This window comes from Vanessa tameamea, chromosome 24 (genome assembly GCF_037043105.1).
Source record: "Vanessa tameamea isolate UH-Manoa-2023 chromosome 24, ilVanTame1 primary haplotype, whole genome shotgun sequence".
NCBI classification, from domain to species: Eukaryota; Metazoa; Arthropoda; class Insecta; order Lepidoptera; family Nymphalidae; genus Vanessa; species Vanessa tameamea.
The window spans coordinates 800,775-821,464 of record NC_087332.1 but is presented as its reverse complement, the minus strand read 5'-3'; the positions used below and the strand labels follow the sequence as shown (position 1 = coordinate 821,464).

The 20,690-nt window shown below is 36.8% G+C and overlaps 1 protein-coding gene across 4 annotated transcripts in view; it reads right to left on the bottom strand.

Annotated features, from left to right (window-relative positions):
* LOC113394152 (dedicator of cytokinesis protein 1) overlaps nucleotides 1-20,690 on the bottom strand; it is a 49,052-nt gene that overhangs the window by 14,779 nt on the left and 13,583 nt on the right. For all 4 annotated transcript variants that reach the window (XM_026631362.2, XM_064218794.1, XM_026631363.2 and 1 more), the window contains exons 2-17: nucleotides 16,109-16,280; nucleotides 12,116-12,218; nucleotides 11,608-11,753; nucleotides 11,049-11,172; nucleotides 9,948-10,175; nucleotides 9,618-9,844; nucleotides 8,783-8,906; nucleotides 8,230-8,439; nucleotides 7,936-8,034; nucleotides 7,636-7,812; nucleotides 7,083-7,272; nucleotides 6,865-7,013; nucleotides 6,204-6,367; nucleotides 5,178-5,394; nucleotides 4,843-4,973; nucleotides 4,597-4,771 (exon numbers count right to left, since the gene is read on the bottom strand). In XM_026631362.2, the coding sequence (XP_026487147.2) occupies nucleotides 4,597-4,771; nucleotides 4,843-4,973; nucleotides 5,178-5,394; nucleotides 6,204-6,367; nucleotides 6,865-7,013; nucleotides 7,083-7,272; nucleotides 7,636-7,812; nucleotides 7,936-8,034; nucleotides 8,230-8,439; nucleotides 8,783-8,906; nucleotides 9,618-9,844; nucleotides 9,948-10,175; nucleotides 11,049-11,172; nucleotides 11,608-11,753; nucleotides 12,116-12,218; nucleotides 16,109-16,280 (2,636 nt within the window). The remainder of the gene's footprint in view (nucleotides 1-4,596; nucleotides 4,772-4,842; nucleotides 4,974-5,177; nucleotides 5,395-6,203; nucleotides 6,368-6,864; nucleotides 7,014-7,082; nucleotides 7,273-7,635; nucleotides 7,813-7,935; nucleotides 8,035-8,229; nucleotides 8,440-8,782; nucleotides 8,907-9,617; nucleotides 9,845-9,947; nucleotides 10,176-11,048; nucleotides 11,173-11,607; nucleotides 11,754-12,115; nucleotides 12,219-16,108; nucleotides 16,281-20,690) is intronic.

The following is a 20,690-nucleotide window of genomic DNA, read 5'->3' as shown; positions in this document are numbered from 1 at the left end:
GAAAGAAGAAACATAAACATATAAAATAATAATATATATATATAATATATTGTATAAATACTATATTAAAATAAAATGGCTAGTTGTGCGTCCCGGCTTCTCGAGTAAAATTCATATAAAGTTCCCACTCCCCTCTTAAAGTTGAAATTTCCGAAAATCCTTAGTGAGCGTCTAGTTCGAAAGGAGTAACAATACTAAATTTCAAATCAATCGGACCTATAGTTTTGGGGCTCATAATGAGTCAGTCAGTGGTATTTTGATTATAAATATAACGTAGAAGATATTACATAGCAAGCAGAAAGAGAGAATAAATAACCTTTCAAAGTGATTTCATTCAATTGTATTCAGTATTAGAAACTTTCTTGAAAAAATCTTCTATATGTACGACCTATCTTAGAAAACCAAGACAGCATATAGCATTTATTTTTTTAATCGAATGTTATATTATATACTTAAAAGGTTTACATTGAAACAGTCAATGCATTTGTATGTTAAAACGCAATAATTTCAGTAACTAACAATCAGTTCGATTTGAATAATATTTTTCGTTACATAATACATTGGGAAATTATATAATCTGCATATAACAATAAAGCGTCCATTATGCTCATATGTATTACATAACGTAGTGATCATAGTTCTAAATTAATCTATTGATCTATTTAAAATAGACCCCGAAAGTGTATGACTATAGCAAAACTAATTTAACCAAAGATGGGGTAATAATCTTTTTTTTATTTAAATTATTTTATACATATGTTAAGAAATAGAAACGGGCACGGATCTTAAGACATATAATTAAACTTTTATAAAATGTTACATGATAAGACAAAAAAAAACATATAAAAATTCACATGTAAAGGATATATACGAAGAATAATATATAGATAATAAATACAATTAAATGATATATTAAAGTGTTTATTTTTGTTTGTTAACGACTTGTGTGCATACCTCACGATGCCGGTGATTGTTAACGCATATATTTACTTATTGAAAAAGTAAAACTTTAAATTCAATGAATACCATATTGAGATGTTAACAGAAATCTTTCAAATCAATTAAATTTTATCTATACTTTAAAGACTGATTTTTAAATAGTAACGAACGTATTGAATTGTATGTATTGTTTTATAGATAATGGCGTCTCTATATATTTTAGTATATTTTGGATACGACCGGAGAAATCCTCTTAGATCAATCACGAGACTTTTGACCAGTTACATATTGTTTATAACAGAATTAGAGCCAAATTTATTTAGAATAAAAAAAAATTGAAATGATTTCAGCTAATATCTCATAAGTTTTATCTATTTAATTTGATACATTTGCAAATGAAAACAAATATATATACATTCCAATCCAATCGTGCCACAGATTAACAAAACCGGTATCTTAATAGCTTGACATTTGTACTTAAAGCTAATATTTCAATATTTTCAAATTATTTCTCCTTAAAATTAAATTATTTTATGAGTGTTGACTTATAAACTTTTTAATTTCAGTAGACTAACAAACTAAATATATTTAAATGTCATGAGCTTGTTAAAATTTGGAACAATATGGACTGTGAAAAAGGGCAACCAAGCATACCGTTAGAACATTATTAATTAAAAGCTTAACATCGTCCTTAATCGTCATAATTAAAACATGCAAAGCTATAAAAACGAACACAGTGTATGTTAGACGACGATCACACGACCAAAGTATACTTTACCGTTTGGCAGACGAACTGACCCGGTGCAACACGAACAACATTGATATACGATAACGTGCATATATTACAAGTGAGTTTATTATGTACTGAATTTAGTCGGATTACTTAAAAGACGGGATTTGAAAGAGGTTTATGTGAAGTTTATTCGCTCAGGCTGGGATATTTTTACAACTTTGTCACAGTGAAAGAATAAATTGTATGTCCATGTTTTTTTAATCAGAACCGCAGCGGCGTGAACAAAACTATTTCTTCTACAGTTATAAGGTAATATTTCTGTACAGGAGATATTGAGAATTCTCTAAGAAATAAACTCGCTGTCTTAACTCCATAGTGAATAACAAAAAAATACATTTGATTTTATTATAAAAAGGGCATGCAACATTACAGTCCACGGTCACATCCCTCTTTAAACATTGGAAGAATTATCAGGACAAAAATTAATAATAATGAGGCATTAATTACAGCAATGGGTAGCCACTGCTATGGCGAAAAAAATCGTGTTAAAGGTATCGGGACTCACAATATATGTATGTTACCTTCATATATAGGACGAATAGGACTTTAAACTTAATATTATATAAGTATGAAACGGAAAGGGGACTGTTTTATTGAAAAAAACATACAAATTTATTATTATTAACACGACATATAGATATATTTTCATTGTTATTGTCCATCAATGCTGTTATGTAAACCGTTAAAAAAACCCAATCGTATCCGCTGACTATATCATAGTGATTATAAATACTACAATATCGATGCTAAGCATTTGATTTTTCGTTTAAACTATGCTTATAGTATAGTCTACGAATACGAATAGCCCGAATGTATTGGAACTTTATATCCAAGCGTCACTTGCAAAATAGATATTGATCTATATTGGAATAACTGTTAAACAAATTGACCTTGGAATTATAGCTCGCTCTATGACCTACATAGATGTACTTGTGATATCAGGCGCATGCGTAGCGTGGCTTACCTCGGAACCTGCGACCGCGAACATACAGCCGACTATTGTTCTTATGACTATCGAGATTAGGTCGAGAATCGGTTATCAAATATGTAAATAATAAATCAGGTATGCTTTTATAAAGAGCCCTTTGTAACATACTTGCATTGTTGCGACGATTTTTACTAAAATGATCCCAAAGTAATGTCCCGAAACAAATATATATATAAATATATATATATATTTCTATATTCTCAACACTTAACACCGCCAAGTGTTAAGACTATTTACCACCGGGTATAAGAACATTCTTATATATGACGACAAATAAATAATACTTTGGATTGATGGCATAAAAATTAGTATTAAAAACACCTCGACATAATCTCGATATAACATATTACTTATAAAGTGCAAGTGAATACATACCCACTCTGCGGTGTTCACACGGACGGACACTGTTAATATACGGAACATTCCTCGGATACCACATGTTTTATATTATAATTAGCACTAACTTTTAATATAATTTTGGACCGATTACAAATATACAACGTTTGAATTTAAGACAACTTACATTTTTTGATAAATATGGATTTATTATTCGCAATTGAACCCTAATTACGATTCACCAATCATAAATCGATTTCCAATATCGAATAATATCACAATTTTTTTTATTTTTTTTTATCTGTATTTGTGTATTGCTGTTGGCCCTACTGGCCTTTACAGCGTCGCCGAACGTTGGGGCGAGTGCTAAGACTCTGCCTTAAGGTGAACCCTTTTGGGCTCGAGAGTGACGTTCGTCCTGAGGGTGTCTCCTATGAGATCGCACCTCAGCTCAGAACGTAGTCGGTGGGGCAATATCACAACCAAACATGATATATATATATGGGTAAGCAAGCAGACGGACGAATAGACCATTTAATGGTATGTGGTCAACACCGACCATTGACTGTGACGCTGTAAGAAATATTAACCATTCTTTACATCGCCAATGATCCACCGACGTTTGACACTCAGTTATGTCTCTCGTGTCTGTAGCAGCGCCATATTGTGAAAGTAGCTTTTTCGCGCGCTATTTAAATATTTAATTTGATATTTTTTAGCAAATATGTACTAGAATTAAAAAAATACTACTTTCACCGTGTTCCTTAACCTCTACTAAATAATATAAAATGGATTTTAAAAACCAGTCAAATAGCCCATTCAGATGGGCTCGCACAAAGCCATACCACCAAGTAATTTATAACGTACCAACATCCTACGCAAAAGAACCAACAGAAAAGTCAGATGTTATTGTTTTATATAGAACATATTAACTATTTACAATTATTTCAATTTAAAAAGCTTAAATAAAAAACGATACCCAATGTTAGATTCTGTTTTGTTGATATATATTTTTTTGTTTTATCTGTGATCGAGAGATGTCATTTTAGTGTGACAGTTCAATATTCGATTTATGATTGAACGAATGATAATTAGTCTATCGTCATTGAATAAGGAAAAAAAAACATGGCGGAAGACTAGAACATTGCAATTAATTATTTAACACATTTAAGGAAAAGTATTGATGCATATTTGGCTAGCTATATATCTTCGACTAGCCAATGAGTTAGTGCTAATTTATAAATAATATAAGTTTTAATGAAATTATAAACCTGAAATGAAAATGTGTCGAAATTGTTGTGTTTAAAGATGTATAACATTTAACGATTTTAGTTATTCCTTACCACGCGGACACATACCAGGAATTTAAACACCAAACGACCCATGGAGTTATATTCGACATGTCACCCCGTTTAAAAAATATAACACGAAAAGCTCTGTATTGTTATTAAACGTTCCCCAATTTGTATTTTTCAATGAAGTGTAGCGATTTTTGTATCGGAGCGCATGTTGTGTAACGGACACGAGTGCAGGCGCGTACCTCTATGGGCGCCACGAGCAGCGCGGCCAGCGTGGCGGCGAGGTGCGGCAGCAGGTAGGCGCGGGGCCCGGGGGCCGCCCCCAGGGGCCCGCGCACCAGCTCCAGCAGCGCGTGCAGGCGCTGGTTGGACAGGCGGCCCAGCGGCAGCGCCTCCAGCGCCCACACCGTGTACTTGCTGCGGGCAGCGGGCGGCGGTCAGTGCGGGCAGTCGGGGCGGCGCGGCGGGCGCGGCGGGCGCGGGCTCACCTGAGCTGCGTGTCGGGGAACACCTTGGTGAGGTGCGGCGCGGCGTGCGGCAGGTACTTGAGCGCGGAGCCCTGGCACGTGAGCGCGTGGTCGCCGCAGCGCATGAGCCACACCAGCGCCTCCAGCAGGCTCTGCGGGCGGCCGCTCGGTCAGTGGGTTATACGGTTACAGTCTATTGAGCATTCCTCAGCGTGTACGGCCAGGGGGCGCTCCTACGATTCGACCCTAGATATTTGTTACGAACATGCACATTTAAATTCAGGACGTAAAAAACGATCCATTTATTGAATGTTCGGGTTCCTAGCGGCTCGCTTTCGTAGCGTCATCAGACTCACCTGCAGTTCTGGACAGTACGTCGGTTCGTCGGTCCCGTTTACCCCTCCGCTGGATAGAGCCGTGGCCCTGGATCCTAGAGCGGCTCTGAGTTGCCAGGACCTCACGAGCACTCTCGATAAGCTTTCGAGACACTTCATACATTGTAACAAACGCTTCGAGGCGACCTCTCCTTGTTCCGCTGATCGGATCGTCCACACCATTATCGATATGAGTTTTCTGGAAATTGATGTTATTTATTTTGTTAAAAATTATACAACAAAATTGACTTAAATATTATATAGATACTTTAATTTCATCAAGCATATTTAAAATGTGTTGTGTTTGGTGTAAATCGTACCGTACAGATGAATGTCACGTGTGTTAATCACACCATTATGAAATTTAAATCTTATGTCAAAAAACATGATAAATAAGGCAATTAATGATAAAAAATCGTATTTATTAATTTCCAAGTAGGATATATATATGTCGAGGAACGAGCAACGCCATTTGCTAATACGATCAAGAACTATGCCTCGGTGTTGCTAGTTAATAAATTCTCGATATCGAAATGTCAAGTGGACAATTGGATGGAATCGATTTTGCGAAACGGCAACACTGCATTTTTGACGGAGCTGGCATTCATTCATTTGATTCCGTAAAATAAGATATTGAGAAGTCCGTTAACGGGTTTATTTGAGGACCGAGTGATGGAGGAAGAGCGATCTGAGCCCGAACGTGCGGAGGATGCGACATATAAATATAATTGTACTTTATTGACAGACTCTGTAATTAAAATGGAACCAGTGGTAGAGATTTACATTTAATTCAACACTGTAGCATAACCATTCGAAAATCTTTTATGAGCCTACTTATATAAAGAATACTTTTATTTTGACTGTATGTGAGTCGGAGGTACCGACCCAGACAATCTAACAAAAAGCCCAACGACCAGTAAAACAGTAACGCTCACTCGCATGAACAGATTATAAGTAGTAATCAAAATCTAAATAAAAGAATATGTGCTTATGGCTCGGGACACGCACTCGTAGGCGAGCGCGTCGCAGAAGCTCCTCTCGATGTAGACGTGCAGCACGGGCTGGAAGTGCTGGTACTTGTGGTCCGCCACCAGCGAGATGACCTGCAGCAGGCAGTCCAGCACGAGCACCGCGTAGCTCTGTTCCGTGTATTCCTCGGTATTTTCCTCCACCTGGAATAGAATTGACAAATCGGTTGGGTAATACTTCTTATTCATTCAGTAATATTATATTAATAGTATATAATATAAAATCCTTACTAATAGTATAAATGATAAAATGGGTATGCTTGTTTGTTACGCTTTTACTTTTTAAATAGCGAACGACCATAATGAAATTTTGAATACATATTAAAAGGGGTGCAAAAAAGAACCTAGATTACCTAACATCTTACTCCCACCCCCTAAAACCCTCACCTCTCATTACTCCCTTCACGCGTGCGCGAAAACTAGTTATTTTATAAATGAAGACACTTCATGTTAAAGTTTAATATGAAGTTTATGGCATCATTATCTTCTACACGTAGGATATCATATTCATTACAAAATGTAGAGTTCTATGGTAATAAAACCATTCTTTGACGATGGGAACCATAGACTTCCCGAACGATGTCGAGAATTCTACCTACGAAACGGGAATAGTTAATGAAAATATCGATTAACATACTCACTTGAGTCAATATACTAAATAGTGCATCTAATATATCCTGTAGAAACTTGACTAGTTCATCATTTGGCACTCGGAGCAGTTTGGTGAGCGCCGTGCGCAGAGTGCCCTCCGCGTGATGGGCGCTCCACTTCAAGACCCCGAGGATCTCCTCTAAAAATGAATAATATTTTAAGTATAAATATATCATACAGTATGTATGTAGCGGGCAGGCGCACTGACCCCTCTGCGTGAGCTTGGTGGAGCACAGCTTGGTGGCCACGCAGAGCGAGTCGCGCGGCAGCAGCGCCAGCGGGCCGCGCGCCACGCCGCGCTCGTGGCCCGCCGGCAGCTCGTCCCGCAGCGACGGCAGCGCCACGCACGCGCCGCCCGCCTCCAGCTCCGCGCTGCCCGCGCACTTCTTGTGCTCCAGCTGCCACGCCAATAACATGTTCAGTGAGAGCATGCGAAGTAAAAAGGAGTTAGCGTCATTATCGTTTTACAATTTGTATTCGATATCGAATACCATTTCATTTCATGCAACTTTTCCCCGCAATTTTGAGTTGAATTATTCCGACAATTTTTTTAGTAGCAGTCTGGAATTTGCAATTTAGCAATATTTACAGCTTCAGAAAATTTACAGCTAAATTCTTTCTGGGTGCTCATTGCTCGGTGTATTACCATAATTAGGTTATTGAAATCAGAGATTAGAGACTATACGAAATTGTATTCTAAGCTATTTTGGTATTTGATTAGTTTCTGTAAATCCTAGGTCGGAGGGACTTCGTGGGGTTACCTTATAAACGGCTAGATTGTGTTGCGTGTCCGGTGTAGTGGTACCGTCTTTCTGCATGAGCCGCAGATAGGACATCGCAAAGTATTTTTCCGCGCGGTCCTTGGCCTCGTTGGAGCTCCGATGTCGACAGAGAAAAACTATATGTGCCTCTTTGAATTCTTCTATGTTTAAGCACACCTGGAATGTATAAAAACAATTACATACCATTAATAAGCAGTTGCAAAATTAAATGAATTATTATTTATTATTTTTGGAAAAAAAAAATATCTAGTTATTTTATTGTATAGGTACAGTTTATACCTTGAAAACTTCATTCCATCTCGGTCGTTCCTCGTGGTAGTACACGATCGACGTGTACTCGTTCACTAGCGGGACTCCTGCGCCCACAGATATCACGCCCTAAAGAATAAAAAGGTATCATCATTATAGGTTCACTTCTTACACTATATATACTAAGGCTGACCGGTCTGGGTTTAGTCGAGGACTGAGCCGTCTTATAAGTGTATTCGTCTCGGCCCACCTCAGCCATCGGGTCGTGGGTCGTCGATCGGATGGAAGGTTACGGCAGTCTACTGTGATGGGGGGGGGGCGTACCGGCACGGGCGCGCCGCGGCGGTCCACGACGCGCGCCGTGAGCTCGACGTTCCGCTCGGACGTCTTGCCGGGCCCGCGCGAGAAGGCGCCGCCCAGCAGCGTCACGTACAGGTCGTTGCGCGCGTCGCCCGGCAGGATGACCTCGGGGAAGCCCATCTTGCGCGCGAACGCCGTGTTGCCCACCATCATGTGCGGGTTCTCCTGCCGGATCTGCGGGCCGGCGGCCGGTCGCGTGCCAGTTATGTCAAACGAATGTGTTTATATATACTTATATCGCACATGTGGAATAAATTATTTTTGAATACTAAAGTATAAAGAAAAAAATATATTCAAAATTATGATATGAAAACTATTTGTTTTATATTGTACTACTACTACAATAGACAACTTATCACTTTATAGAAACACTTTAAGGACCATTAACAGGACGACATACCTGCCAAGAAACTTAGCATTTCATGAGTACATCGTAAGAAAGCAAAATAAAATTCAGTCACAAAACAATCGTGTACTGTTTTTTTTTTAATTTAGTATATACTTCGAGCCATTTCACCTGTTTCAGGTCTCCTTCCACCATCTGCAGGAACACCCACAGTCCCTGCGAGTGTTTGTCCTTAAGTTCACGGTTCGCGATTACTTTCTTCAACAGCGTGTCCATGTTATTATCCTTTTCACATCTGAAAGTTAACGAAAATATTTTTAACACGAACGTTTCACGCGGAGAAAGGGCTATCTAAGAGTCTCTATCTGTTTCTATATTGTATACGACTTTAAAAAATATTATTGAAAAAAATATACTTCTTTTTTTTTTCTTTTTTTTTTCTCGTGAACAAGACATTCGTAGATAATGTCGAAATATCGAGCTCCACCGAATAAAAATAAAAAACATGGTAAATATCCCGTTTTAAATACTGTTAGTAAAATATACATTGTTTTAATTTATGCGGATTTTTTTAATAACAATTAAATCGCTTGTCAATTCATTATTCTCAAATGTTATTGATTTCTTTCATTATTTGTTATTTAATATATAATATAGAGAAAAAGCAACGTTCATATTCAAAAAGGCTCAGACATTTTTTATAGTAATACTATTCAATGTAATGTTACGCTACCATATAATTTATGAATTTTGTTTAAAAATCAACAAATAATCCAACTTTTTTTTTAATCGTAAATATATTGTACGGTAGTATTTATCAAAACCATTTTTTTTTATATGAGCATTTAAAATGTATTCTGCTAATGATATGTTTATTTACTTCATATTGATATATTGCAGTTTGAAAGGTGAGTGAGCCAGTGTAATTACGTACACATGGTGTATAATGTCTTTTTACTATCACTGGTGTGTATTCGTATATGAAATTTAAAAAGTATAAGCTCACGGGTAAAAGGGCAACAAGATCTCCTTGTCGGAATTATCAGCGGCAAGGTGTTGCGTGATGTCTGCACTGGCCAGACCGAAGGGCCTGCGCATGCCCCCCACCCCGCTCCCAGATGTAGGCACCAACGTGCTGCGTCGGTGCTCCACGACCTGGGGCTCCATGGACCCGATTCGGACCACGTGACACACCAGGAATATCTTCTCTTTCTTAATATCGCTGCCAAGATCCTATTTAATAACAAATGGTTTATTATATTTCAATAAACACAACCGATATGGCCTGCGAGACTGACAACATAATCAAGCACGCAGGGATTTCGTCGTAGCTTACCGTAAATACGACAGAGGGCGCTGTAAACAGCTCGGCCGCCCCCAAGTGTCCGGGAGGCCATTTCAACAGGACGTTTTCCGTGATTTTGTTTCCACCGGAATCGTGGAGCGCCAGCGACAGCTCCGCGGTGTCGCTCATGCGGCAGACGAAGTTCTTGATGTAGACGACTATCGTGTAAGTGCGGGCGGCGGGCGTCTGGCTCGTGGGCCGGCTTGTGGGGGTAGTCTCCTGGAAACATTGTAATTGCTGTATTCTAAGCAAATCAGTCATTTTTAATCAAAAATCAACGGTACCATCACGTTGATTTCCAAATTAAGCTGATTTTTCGTAAGAAAGCCTGCATGTCGCATTTGTGTCTTACAAAGAATTAGAATCGCCTGGGATGAGTTCCAAAACCACGTCCCTCGAGAGAGAGTTGTACTATTATTTAGAAGTTTATCTTTGTGTAATCATTTAATGAGATGAGTGCTTAAAGTCAATATATGTATACTTTACTAACAGTATCTAAAACGGGATATTTACCATGTTTTTTATTTTTATTTGGTGGAGCTCGATATTTCGACATTATGTACGAATGTCTTGTTCACGAGATAGAGATATTTCGACATTCGTAGATAATGTCGAAATATCGAGCTCCACCAAATAAAAATAAAAAACATGGTAAATATCCCGTTTTAGATACTGTTAGTAATAAAAATAACCATGTTAATTTAAAATCTTATATATGTATACTTTATTCAAGTAGACATTTAACAGCACTGTTCTAACGACATGACATGACAAAATAATTGTTTATTTTTTTAATACGTAGCCAACTATTATATTTTTAATAATTTATATAAGTATTATCTAAGTAAAATAACAAATACTGGTCGGAGGGTTTTGTGCTACCAAAGTACCACACCCTCATCACATATTCTACAGCCTGGCACGTTAGTATTTTTGGGTTTGGGTTTTAAGGTTGATTGAACCGGTGTATCTACAGGCATAAGGGACGTAACATTCTAGTTCCAATGAATGGTTAGGTTAGGTTAGGTTATATTTCGTTCAGTACCGATGTCATGTCATGTCATTCAACTAATGTAAAATCAACGGAATTACCATATTTTTATCGATTCTCGAATTAGCTTCATCGTGCAAGGCGTTCAGTTTGAAGGTGGACGTCGTCAAAGGATCGACTAGCTGGCCGCTCATCGTTCTCACCGCTAACTCCATACCTAACGTTCTAAGAAACAGAATAATTCAATAAAACAAAACAAGACAACACAACTTGTCTGTATGATATTCCAATGACCGGTGGAGTCGAGATATTAATACTGTCGCAACATAGCATGCCAAACCAGAAACCGACAATTCAAGTCGACACCCCTTCAAAGTCAAACTCCAAGTCGATGCAGACTCATTTTTACATTGCACGCGAATACCATATTTCGTACCATACAAAAAATCATAAAATTTATTATGATGATAGCTGGTAATAACAACATGCAGGCACGTTAAAATAGCAAAGACAAATTAAGGATAAAAACTTCAATTGTTTTAAATTTAGATGTAAAAGCCGAGAACGCGTTGAACAAAGTACACACGCACGCACGCACGCACGCACGTCACGCACGCAAACATTATAAAATGGGTTATACTATAAGTAGAGCTGTCGCACCGGTTGCCCTTGTCGATGGTGAAGACGGCGGTGCGCGCCACGCGGCGCAGCTGGTCCTGCGGCAGCGCGCCCGACGCCGCCTGCGCGCGCAGCTCCAGCAGCGCACGCATGCTCACCTCCATGAACTTGAAGCGGTCGTCGTTCGTCTGAAACACGACTTTTGTGGTTAGAGAGTAGTTACACTTTATGGGTTCTCGGGCTGAGCGTTAGACGTCACTGAGTGTTTCAGTGACATCATGAGTCTAGTAGTAGTAGTAGTGAGTAGTGTCTGTAGAGCTGTAGACCACCAGGTCCTGAGTGCAAGCGTTAGATCTTTCTTAGTGGTAGCCAGGGGTGTGAAAGTTCCAAGTACGGATAGGGTATACCCGTAGTTCGGATCGACAAGGCGACTTTCCCGAGCTTAAACTCTTGCAAATTCATCAGGAGGACATTAAAAGATGTAGTCACCATATTCAGATATATATTCAAAAAGGTAATCTTATCACATAATTGGTAACATTTAACTTACCGTGTATAAAATTTTCCAATGTTTGAGCCATTCACGTAGCGTGACGGCTATGTCATGTACAACCCCGGACCCTCCCGAGGAAGCGACCACGGTCTCGCCGCATCTTAACATAACAAAAACTTACACTAGTATCAAAATGAACAATACAATTTGTGTGTGTACTGAAAAACGGTAAATTTAATAGAAATCAATAAGTTTTAAATGGAATGGGTGTAAAAGGTAAAATAACAGCAGAGAGTATGTGTCTGACTGATGGGCCCGTTGTCCGCGAGTTTTGGAGCTTATTCCGCAAGGCAAATTTATGGATACGCACGAGGAAGACAGTAGCGTAGACAGCACTGACGTAGCTAGGCGGATAAAGGCACCGATGTGACGTTGCATTGGCGCACTATTTATACCAATACTAATATTATAAGGAGGTTAAAATTTGTTTGTTTATATGTACGAGGTATTCTTCGGAACAAATGATTCATTTTTTTTGATACCTAGATATATTATTCTTGAGTGCTATAGAGTACACCCATAACGTATAAATTGCACCCTATGGTCAAATAAAAATATATGCTTTCTGTAATTTGTCGTTCAAAATTTAGTTTCATAGGTAAATCTTCAAATTTTTTTTTGCCGTATTGCCGCTAGCAGTCTCTTATGAGAATATTGGCGCATAGTACCGTCTTGTTCTATGACAGATTTTCATTCGGCACATGCAGATTTCCCCACGATATTTGCCATCGCCATCGAGCACGACAAAAAGCGTTCATGAGCTTAAGGCTCAGTCTGTTACCTATTCAAGCTTAAACCGCTGAATCGATTTAGATGCAATTTCGTGTGGAGATAGTTTGAGTCCCGGTGAAGGACGTCGGCTCTTCTTAAATCACCCCTCGAGGGTGTAAAATGCGGTGTGATGGTTTGTGTGCTATACGTAATTTTTTAAAAATGTGTCGGAGGTTTGTGTTTTGATAAATTTTGCACGGGCAAAACCGCAGATACACCTAGCTTATTACAAATGTCGAATTTTTACGAACCCTGATTCCAACATTCAATTTTATATATACCTACTTAAACATAACGTCAGTCTGAACACGATAAAGGTTCAAAGTTGTTCTGTGTCTATTTATATCTTCATATATATTAACCCACTGCAAGAAACTAAAGTGGAAGTGGCCTGGTCACATTGCACGTCAGGAAAAAGAGAGGTGGACTAGAAAAATCACTGGATGGGCTGGCCCTCCCGGAAAAAGGGAAAGAGGTCGCCCCCTTGAAAGATTGGAAGACGAGCTTTTTAAATTCTTAAACAAAGAGTGGATGAGAATAGCTCAAGACAGAAAAAAATGGAGTGAGATGGAGGAGGCCTGTACTTGTCTAGAGGTCCTTAGTTAAAATTAGATATATAAAAAAAAAAAAAAAGAAACTCTTATTACTATTATTATACTAAGGAATGAATGAGGCTTAAATAAATAAATAAATAAATAAAATATATTATAATATAATATACACAATATATACTTAGTCATAAATATATGTTTAAAAACGAGACATTTTTTATCAGGCTTTATTATTAGCTTTACTTGTTTACACCATATATGTCCAGTGGGTGGATAATGACCCAACAGTACTCGTTTAAAATGCGTCCAGGTCTTAGGTTTATTAAAAAAATATATTGTATCTCTTATTTACAATATAGCAATGTAAAAAACAACAAATTGATTTTAAAATGTTCTTAGCATATATGGTTTGTGATAAAAAAGAGTCAAAGTCAATCTTTATTCGATATAGAAGCGTTACGCTGGCTTATTGATTGTCAAACGCATTTCACCGGTTTGGAAATAAACATCACGGACCTGAGAAGAACCGGCAAAGAAAACACAGCGGGACTTTTTTTAATGTAAATTTAAAATTACATTGATTTGTTAATCTGTACTAATATTAATATTATAAATTAGATTAACATGTATAGATAAATCTGTATGTAACATTGTTTGAGTGTGTTTTTTTATTATTCTTTGTCTGTCTATTACGCTTTCACTTTTAAACCGAGTTTGATGAAGTTTGAGGAAGAATTGACATATCTTGACTTTGACGCTTTATTCATTATAATGTTTATTAATGGTTAAACTTGTCTGCGTGATTTTATTGTTTACAATATAATATAACAATTATAGAAATGAATGAATTTGAATGAGAGGCACATAATTTTATGAATCACATTGCCCAATAAAGGATTTTGGGACACAAAGCCCTACCATAGAATAAAAATACCAGTACATTCACCCAATCACAATTTCACACATTACATTGCTTACACTCGAAGGAAAAGTCATAATAAAAAATATATAACGAGCAGCATAAAAAACCAGTTAAAAACGATAATATTTCAATTAATGCGGTGACGGGCGTCATGATTCATTTGACCGCGATTATCAATAGGTCATTGACCCTAAATTGCTCTCGCATTTTACGGGATGTAATGTTACCGATAAACTATATGGATTAACTTTACGATCTCAATAATTAAATCACTTTCACCACGCTACTCCAACATGAGACAGATTATCAACAAACAAATACAGTCTTCATGAAAAATCAAAAAAAACAAAATACAAGTAGGCTTTTACAAGCACTTTTGAATCGTCATTTAACAAACTATTTTAAGTAAAGCCACCACCGGTTCGGAATGTAGATTATACGAGATAAACAAAAACTCATTGTTGCTTGACTTCGAATCCACAAACATCTGGTAAGATATATGTATTCTTACCACTGAACCACTTCGCGTCGATCATTACCAGCTCGTAAATGTGCCAGAGCTGATCACGAACCCTAAAATCTCATTAAGGAGAAAGTTTGTAGTTAACCAACACGGCTCTGTCCGCGCTCAATGTAGCATAATTCAATCCGCCATTCCCTAGTTTATTTACAACTAGTTGTCACCGGCGGATTCGCTCGTGTTGGACGGCCGGTTTTATGTATAAAAAAGCCTAGATCCTTCCATGGAATTCAAGCTTGCTTCATACAAAGTTACATGAAAATCGGTTCAGGTGTTCGGGCGAAAGAGCAACAGACAGACAGATACTTTCACAATTATAATATTAGTATAGATTATTATGCTAGAATTGTAATATCATTGTATAAAAAATACTATATTATATCTATAAAGTCCAGAAGTAAACCCAGAAGAAATAGCCATGGATACATTAGAGTAATAATAATTATAAGAAAATGTGTTCCGTACCCTGTGCCCTGTGCATTTACACTCAACCTGGGTCCTTCCAAACTACCAATGACTTCAAGTGAAAATATATACTCGTAACAGTTACGTTATATAAACCAATGAAATGAACTACGTAGTATTAGTCTTTCGCAGATGGAGAAGCTACGACCAGTCCCCGGGACTTGCGAACCTACCTTGTGGTCTAAGTTTAAGGGAGACCCGTTTGCAATGCGATAAGGGCTTACGTTCACTGCTCCTATTTCCCTACCTGTTTAGCCAAATTTGGTACCTATTAAGGCAGCTTTGGATATTCGTTCTACATAGATTTAACGTATAACAGAAAATAGTAGTACTAGTAGTTTACTACATCGAAACTGTTTATTCGTATAAATTTCCGGGAATCCCCTGTTATGGTTTCCATTTAAAAATACAACAACAGTTATTTCCTTCATGAATTAAACATGATTAATTATATGAGTTGGTCGATATGACATTGCCGAGGAATTCAAAACATCGCAATGCAAACGATCGAGTCGATACATATTGAAAGGAATTAAATCATCTTTTACGCATTTAACAAAATATATATTAATAAAAAAGTCATATTTCTAATTAATAAAAAATCGACCCTCAACTCAATATTTATCATTGTAAGTTGGTGTAACTAAGTTCCCATGGTTCGTGACGCATGGGCGATGTAAGGGATGATTAATATAATTTAAAATAGCAATACTGTGGTAGTGGCCAACGAGTATTAAATAAAAAAATATCTTTACACTGACCTGTCGACATTAGAACTTCTTATAACGACGTATCCTTTCGGAAAGGCACCTTTTGCCTCCCTCCTTAAGCTGGTACCCCAATACCAGTCATCGGTCTCTCGTTCCAGATGCACGAGCTCCCCCACTTCCAGCGGCAAGTGGAGGGATGAGGGGGAATTGAAGTTATATAGAGCTGAAAGACATTTTATGTTGTCATTATGCACTTGATGTGTCAATAACGCTACAGTACAATTATATAATTTTATAAAAAGTGATTTAGTAAAAAAATATATAAAATTGATACAGGCATATATTATATATTTAAATTCATGTCAATTAATACAGCTGGGAAAAGGTCTCCCACCTTCTTAAAGATAATGTACGGATCTCAATCAAACCACAATGCGTGTTAGATATACATGTGGCAGAATTCCATCCGACAAATACAAGTCACGATGTTTTCCACCATCAAGCACAGGATGAGTTGCACACAAATATTAAAAAGTTGGGCTTGCTCAGGTTTGAACTTGAAATCGTTTCACATTCAAAGACTTCAGTGTTCTAGTCGTTAGACCATCTCGGCGCATGGAATTTATAATACGAATGCCCACGATATCACCCACGTGTGTACAATACGTGTATATTTCAGACACATAATAAAGTGCATCAAATTGAATAAATACCAGTATAATTTGCCAGGAGAATCAACGTGTATGGTTATCACTCTGCTGCAAACTTAGTGTGAAGTTACAATCAAAATCAAAATATATTTTATTCAAGTAGGCTTTCATAAACAATTTTGAATCGATATTTTACTACCGTAACGTAATACTACCGGTTCGGAATGTAGATTCTACCGATAAGAACCGGCAAGAAACTCAGTAGTCACTCTTTCCCGACATTCAAGATACAAAGTTTTGTCAGCCTGATATAATGTATTACTTTCCGCAAAGATATTAGAAATATCAGCCTTATTACATTTTCTACAACTTCAGTCGGATTGTTGAAAAGGTAATTTTATTAGTTAGGACAACTTCCTTTTGACCAATTCGCCACGATCAAGACCAACGGCTTGACGTGCTTTCCGAGATACGAGACTGTGAAACTACCGATCTAACTCTGGACTATTACCATGAATTACATAACAGAAAAGCTTTAACCTGTGGTAGAGTTTTGTGCAAACCCGCCTGGATAGGTATCATCGATTCATCATACATCCTACCGTCAAAGAGCAATTATTATTAGTGTTGTTGTGTTACAGATTAAATGTTGTGTAAGTAACAACAGGAACATGGTCTATAACATCGTAGTTCTGAAGGTTGGCGGCGCATTTTTGTTTTAAAGTATATGTATATTTCTTACAGTAACCCATTTACGCGACCGCTAACTTACTTTTAATAAAAAAATATTTAAACCTAGAACCTCGAAATATCTCATAAAGGTACTAGACAAACAATACTATTTAGATAAATATATATAATGAATACGACAAATGTATTTAAACCATTGTTTTCGTCCAACCATTACTAACGAATATCACTATCAAATACATAAATCATGCGTCCAGTTTTGTACAACACCATAATTGTATGTACTACTACTTGCGTAACGGATCTTCGACAAGGCATTCGCTAAAATATCAAGCAATATGGCAACGTTTCCGACTTAACGCAATATTTTTAAAACCGTTACGACAACTAAGTTTATGCTAATGACAAGTATTACGTTACTTGTGTTTATAATTACGAATATAAATCGTGAACATCGTACAATGAAAAAAAAAATGTGAAGTACGTTTCAATGGCAACAGGAGTAAAGATAAATAACTTTGACCTTGAATTATCATGCAATAATTGATCAAATTAGTATGTGATATATATTACTGAATCTGGAAAATAAATTCGTTTTGTATGACAGCTACGTTGTTTAACTGAATTGAAGTGTAAATAAGTATTAAAGTGGAATAGTATTTCATTATAAATAAATATAAATCTAAGGATTTTTATGTCTACTTTCTTCAGAGGTAACAGAGTATGAGACACGATTTGTTTAAGATTCATCTCGTGCTTGGAAGGAAAATATCACGAGGTAACCTGCACAATATTGTCACATTCACTAGAGTGAACTGGCGGAAATCACGCGTGGTAAAACCATTATTAGCCCTTCCTCTTTCTCCTTCTCTCTGTCTCTTTCTTTTGTACGGTCTTAAGAAACAATATTAAAAATGTTTTTTTGCTATCGTTTTAATTCACACGTGATTTTAACAACAAATTTATTTATTATCATTTAATTATTCTCAAACATGGTTAATTTATTTCATTGTCTGTTATTTAATACGTAAAATATAGCGAAAGCAACTCCGTCACACTATACCTCCCATTTTTTAAGAGAGATTGCTTCTCAAGAGTAAGACCTTTGACCAGCATTATGTTACATTTTTCCTTTCAAAATGAAATTTAAAAATCGCAATAAAGAAACCTTACATGCAAACCAAAGGCCATCGCACAATACCATTAAAACTTATACAATAAAATTTCACAAATTTCAATACCCCAAACACACACGCTCGTAACGCATCCAATCTATAGAAGTCAACGGCTATTGTGAATTTTGTAAGAAATATTTAAACCATTGTAGTCTTTAGTGTTACGGGATAAGGGTCACAATACTGTGTAATAATGCCAATCGTTATGAGGACGAAGCGTCATCGAATAAAGTCACGAGCTAATTTGGCACAACAATAACATTGGGTCGCCAAAATCAGCCCCGAAGGGTTTTAGGCGCCGTCCTAACTTTATGCCATCATAAAGACATAATTATAATTTAATATCGTAAAGATGTCGCTAAATATAACCTATAAATTTAAACTTTATACATTATTTTAGTTGTTTAATCAATTAATATAAAATCAAAGATATTTCGTTTTAAAGGAAAACTTTGCCTACAGCACCAAAACTTCACCCCTATTTTACACCTTCGAGGAGTGAATTAAAAAAAGTAGCTTATGTCCTTCCCCGGGACTCGAACTATCTTCATACTAAATTCCATCTAAATCAGTTCAGCGGTTTAACAGAGACAGACAGAGTTACTTTCGCATTTATAATATTAGTAGGGATTTGTAGCTCCACGGACAAGATGTCCGTGCTTTTGGAGTATCTTATCTTTCTTTTTTTTTTTGTATGCCTGCGTGTTTTTATTACCAGAAAGCACCATATTAGGTATTCATCTTCTATACATATAATAAAATTGGAATGTCCGTTTGTAATCTTAAAATAACCGCTTTTTACTAAATGCATAGTTTGTATACACGGTACATATACCAAAATAACTTTTTTTTTTCAATTTTTGTCTGTCTGTCTGTTTGTTCCGGCTAATCTCTGGAACGGCTGGACCGAATTTGACGGGACTTTCACTGACAGATAGCTGATGTAATAAGGAGTAACTTCGGCTACAACAATAACTTTTTGTTAAATTCAAACGCGCACGAGGTCGCGGGCACAGCGAGTATACAATATAAGTTGATGTTACAAACGAAAATACCGATCCTAACAGTCTGTCTGTCTCATTAAGGCCCACCGATGAGAAGATATCGAGTCTATTCCGTCACGCTGTTCCAATGCGGGTTGACACAAATGTGATACAATATAATCTGTGACATTCAGAATTTCTCAAGACGTTTACCTTTATCACCGAGTACGAAATGAATTATAAACACAAATTAAGCACATGGAATACAATTTACGAAATGAAATCTTACTGGATTATTTTAGATTGACAAACTTTTCAGATTAACATTAGGATTTTAGGCAAGTATTTTTTTCACCACGGCCCAGGGACAAAGATGATAACATCTTTGTTTCCAAGATTGTACCTTGTGCCTGTGATTACACTGGGCTACCCTTTAAACCGGAGCACAACAATACTGACTAATCCCATTTGACAGTAAAATATCTGATGATTGAGTGGTACCTACCCAGACGGACTTACACAAAGCACCAAGAATTTTCATTGAATGGTTTTCTCGCGATGTTTTTATTTAACTCCGAGTACGATATCAATGAAAACGATTTTTATATGATTACGATGTAATATTCTATGGTGATATAACAATTTTTGTATATAAGATTCAACTAAATATCTGTACAAATTAATTTGATAACACACATCTAGGTCAATCAGTGTCACACAATACACGTTAGTCTTATTTGGAACAAAAGTTTATCTCGTGATTCAGGGCAAGGAGCGAGTGAGATGACATTAGAATTAGGATAATGAGGTCTCGCTCGTTACGAAATTAATTAAGACGCTAATATTGCAAGACAGCACATATTAACGAAGTTCAAAGATCACAAGGAAAATAAGTTATTTAGAGAAATAATTTACTTTATTATGTTTATTTCTCTGTCAAATAATTATTTATCCAGCGCAACTAAAAATACAATACTTTTTGAATGAAAATTCCTAGCAATGATTGTTCTAAATATTACGTTCAGAGGCTGAAGTTTCGCTTGTATCAATTATGTCTAATACCTGTGTGATTTGGAATATTAATTTTGATAATAAGAAATAAGTTTTCGTTACCTACTTACTTTAAGGAATTAAC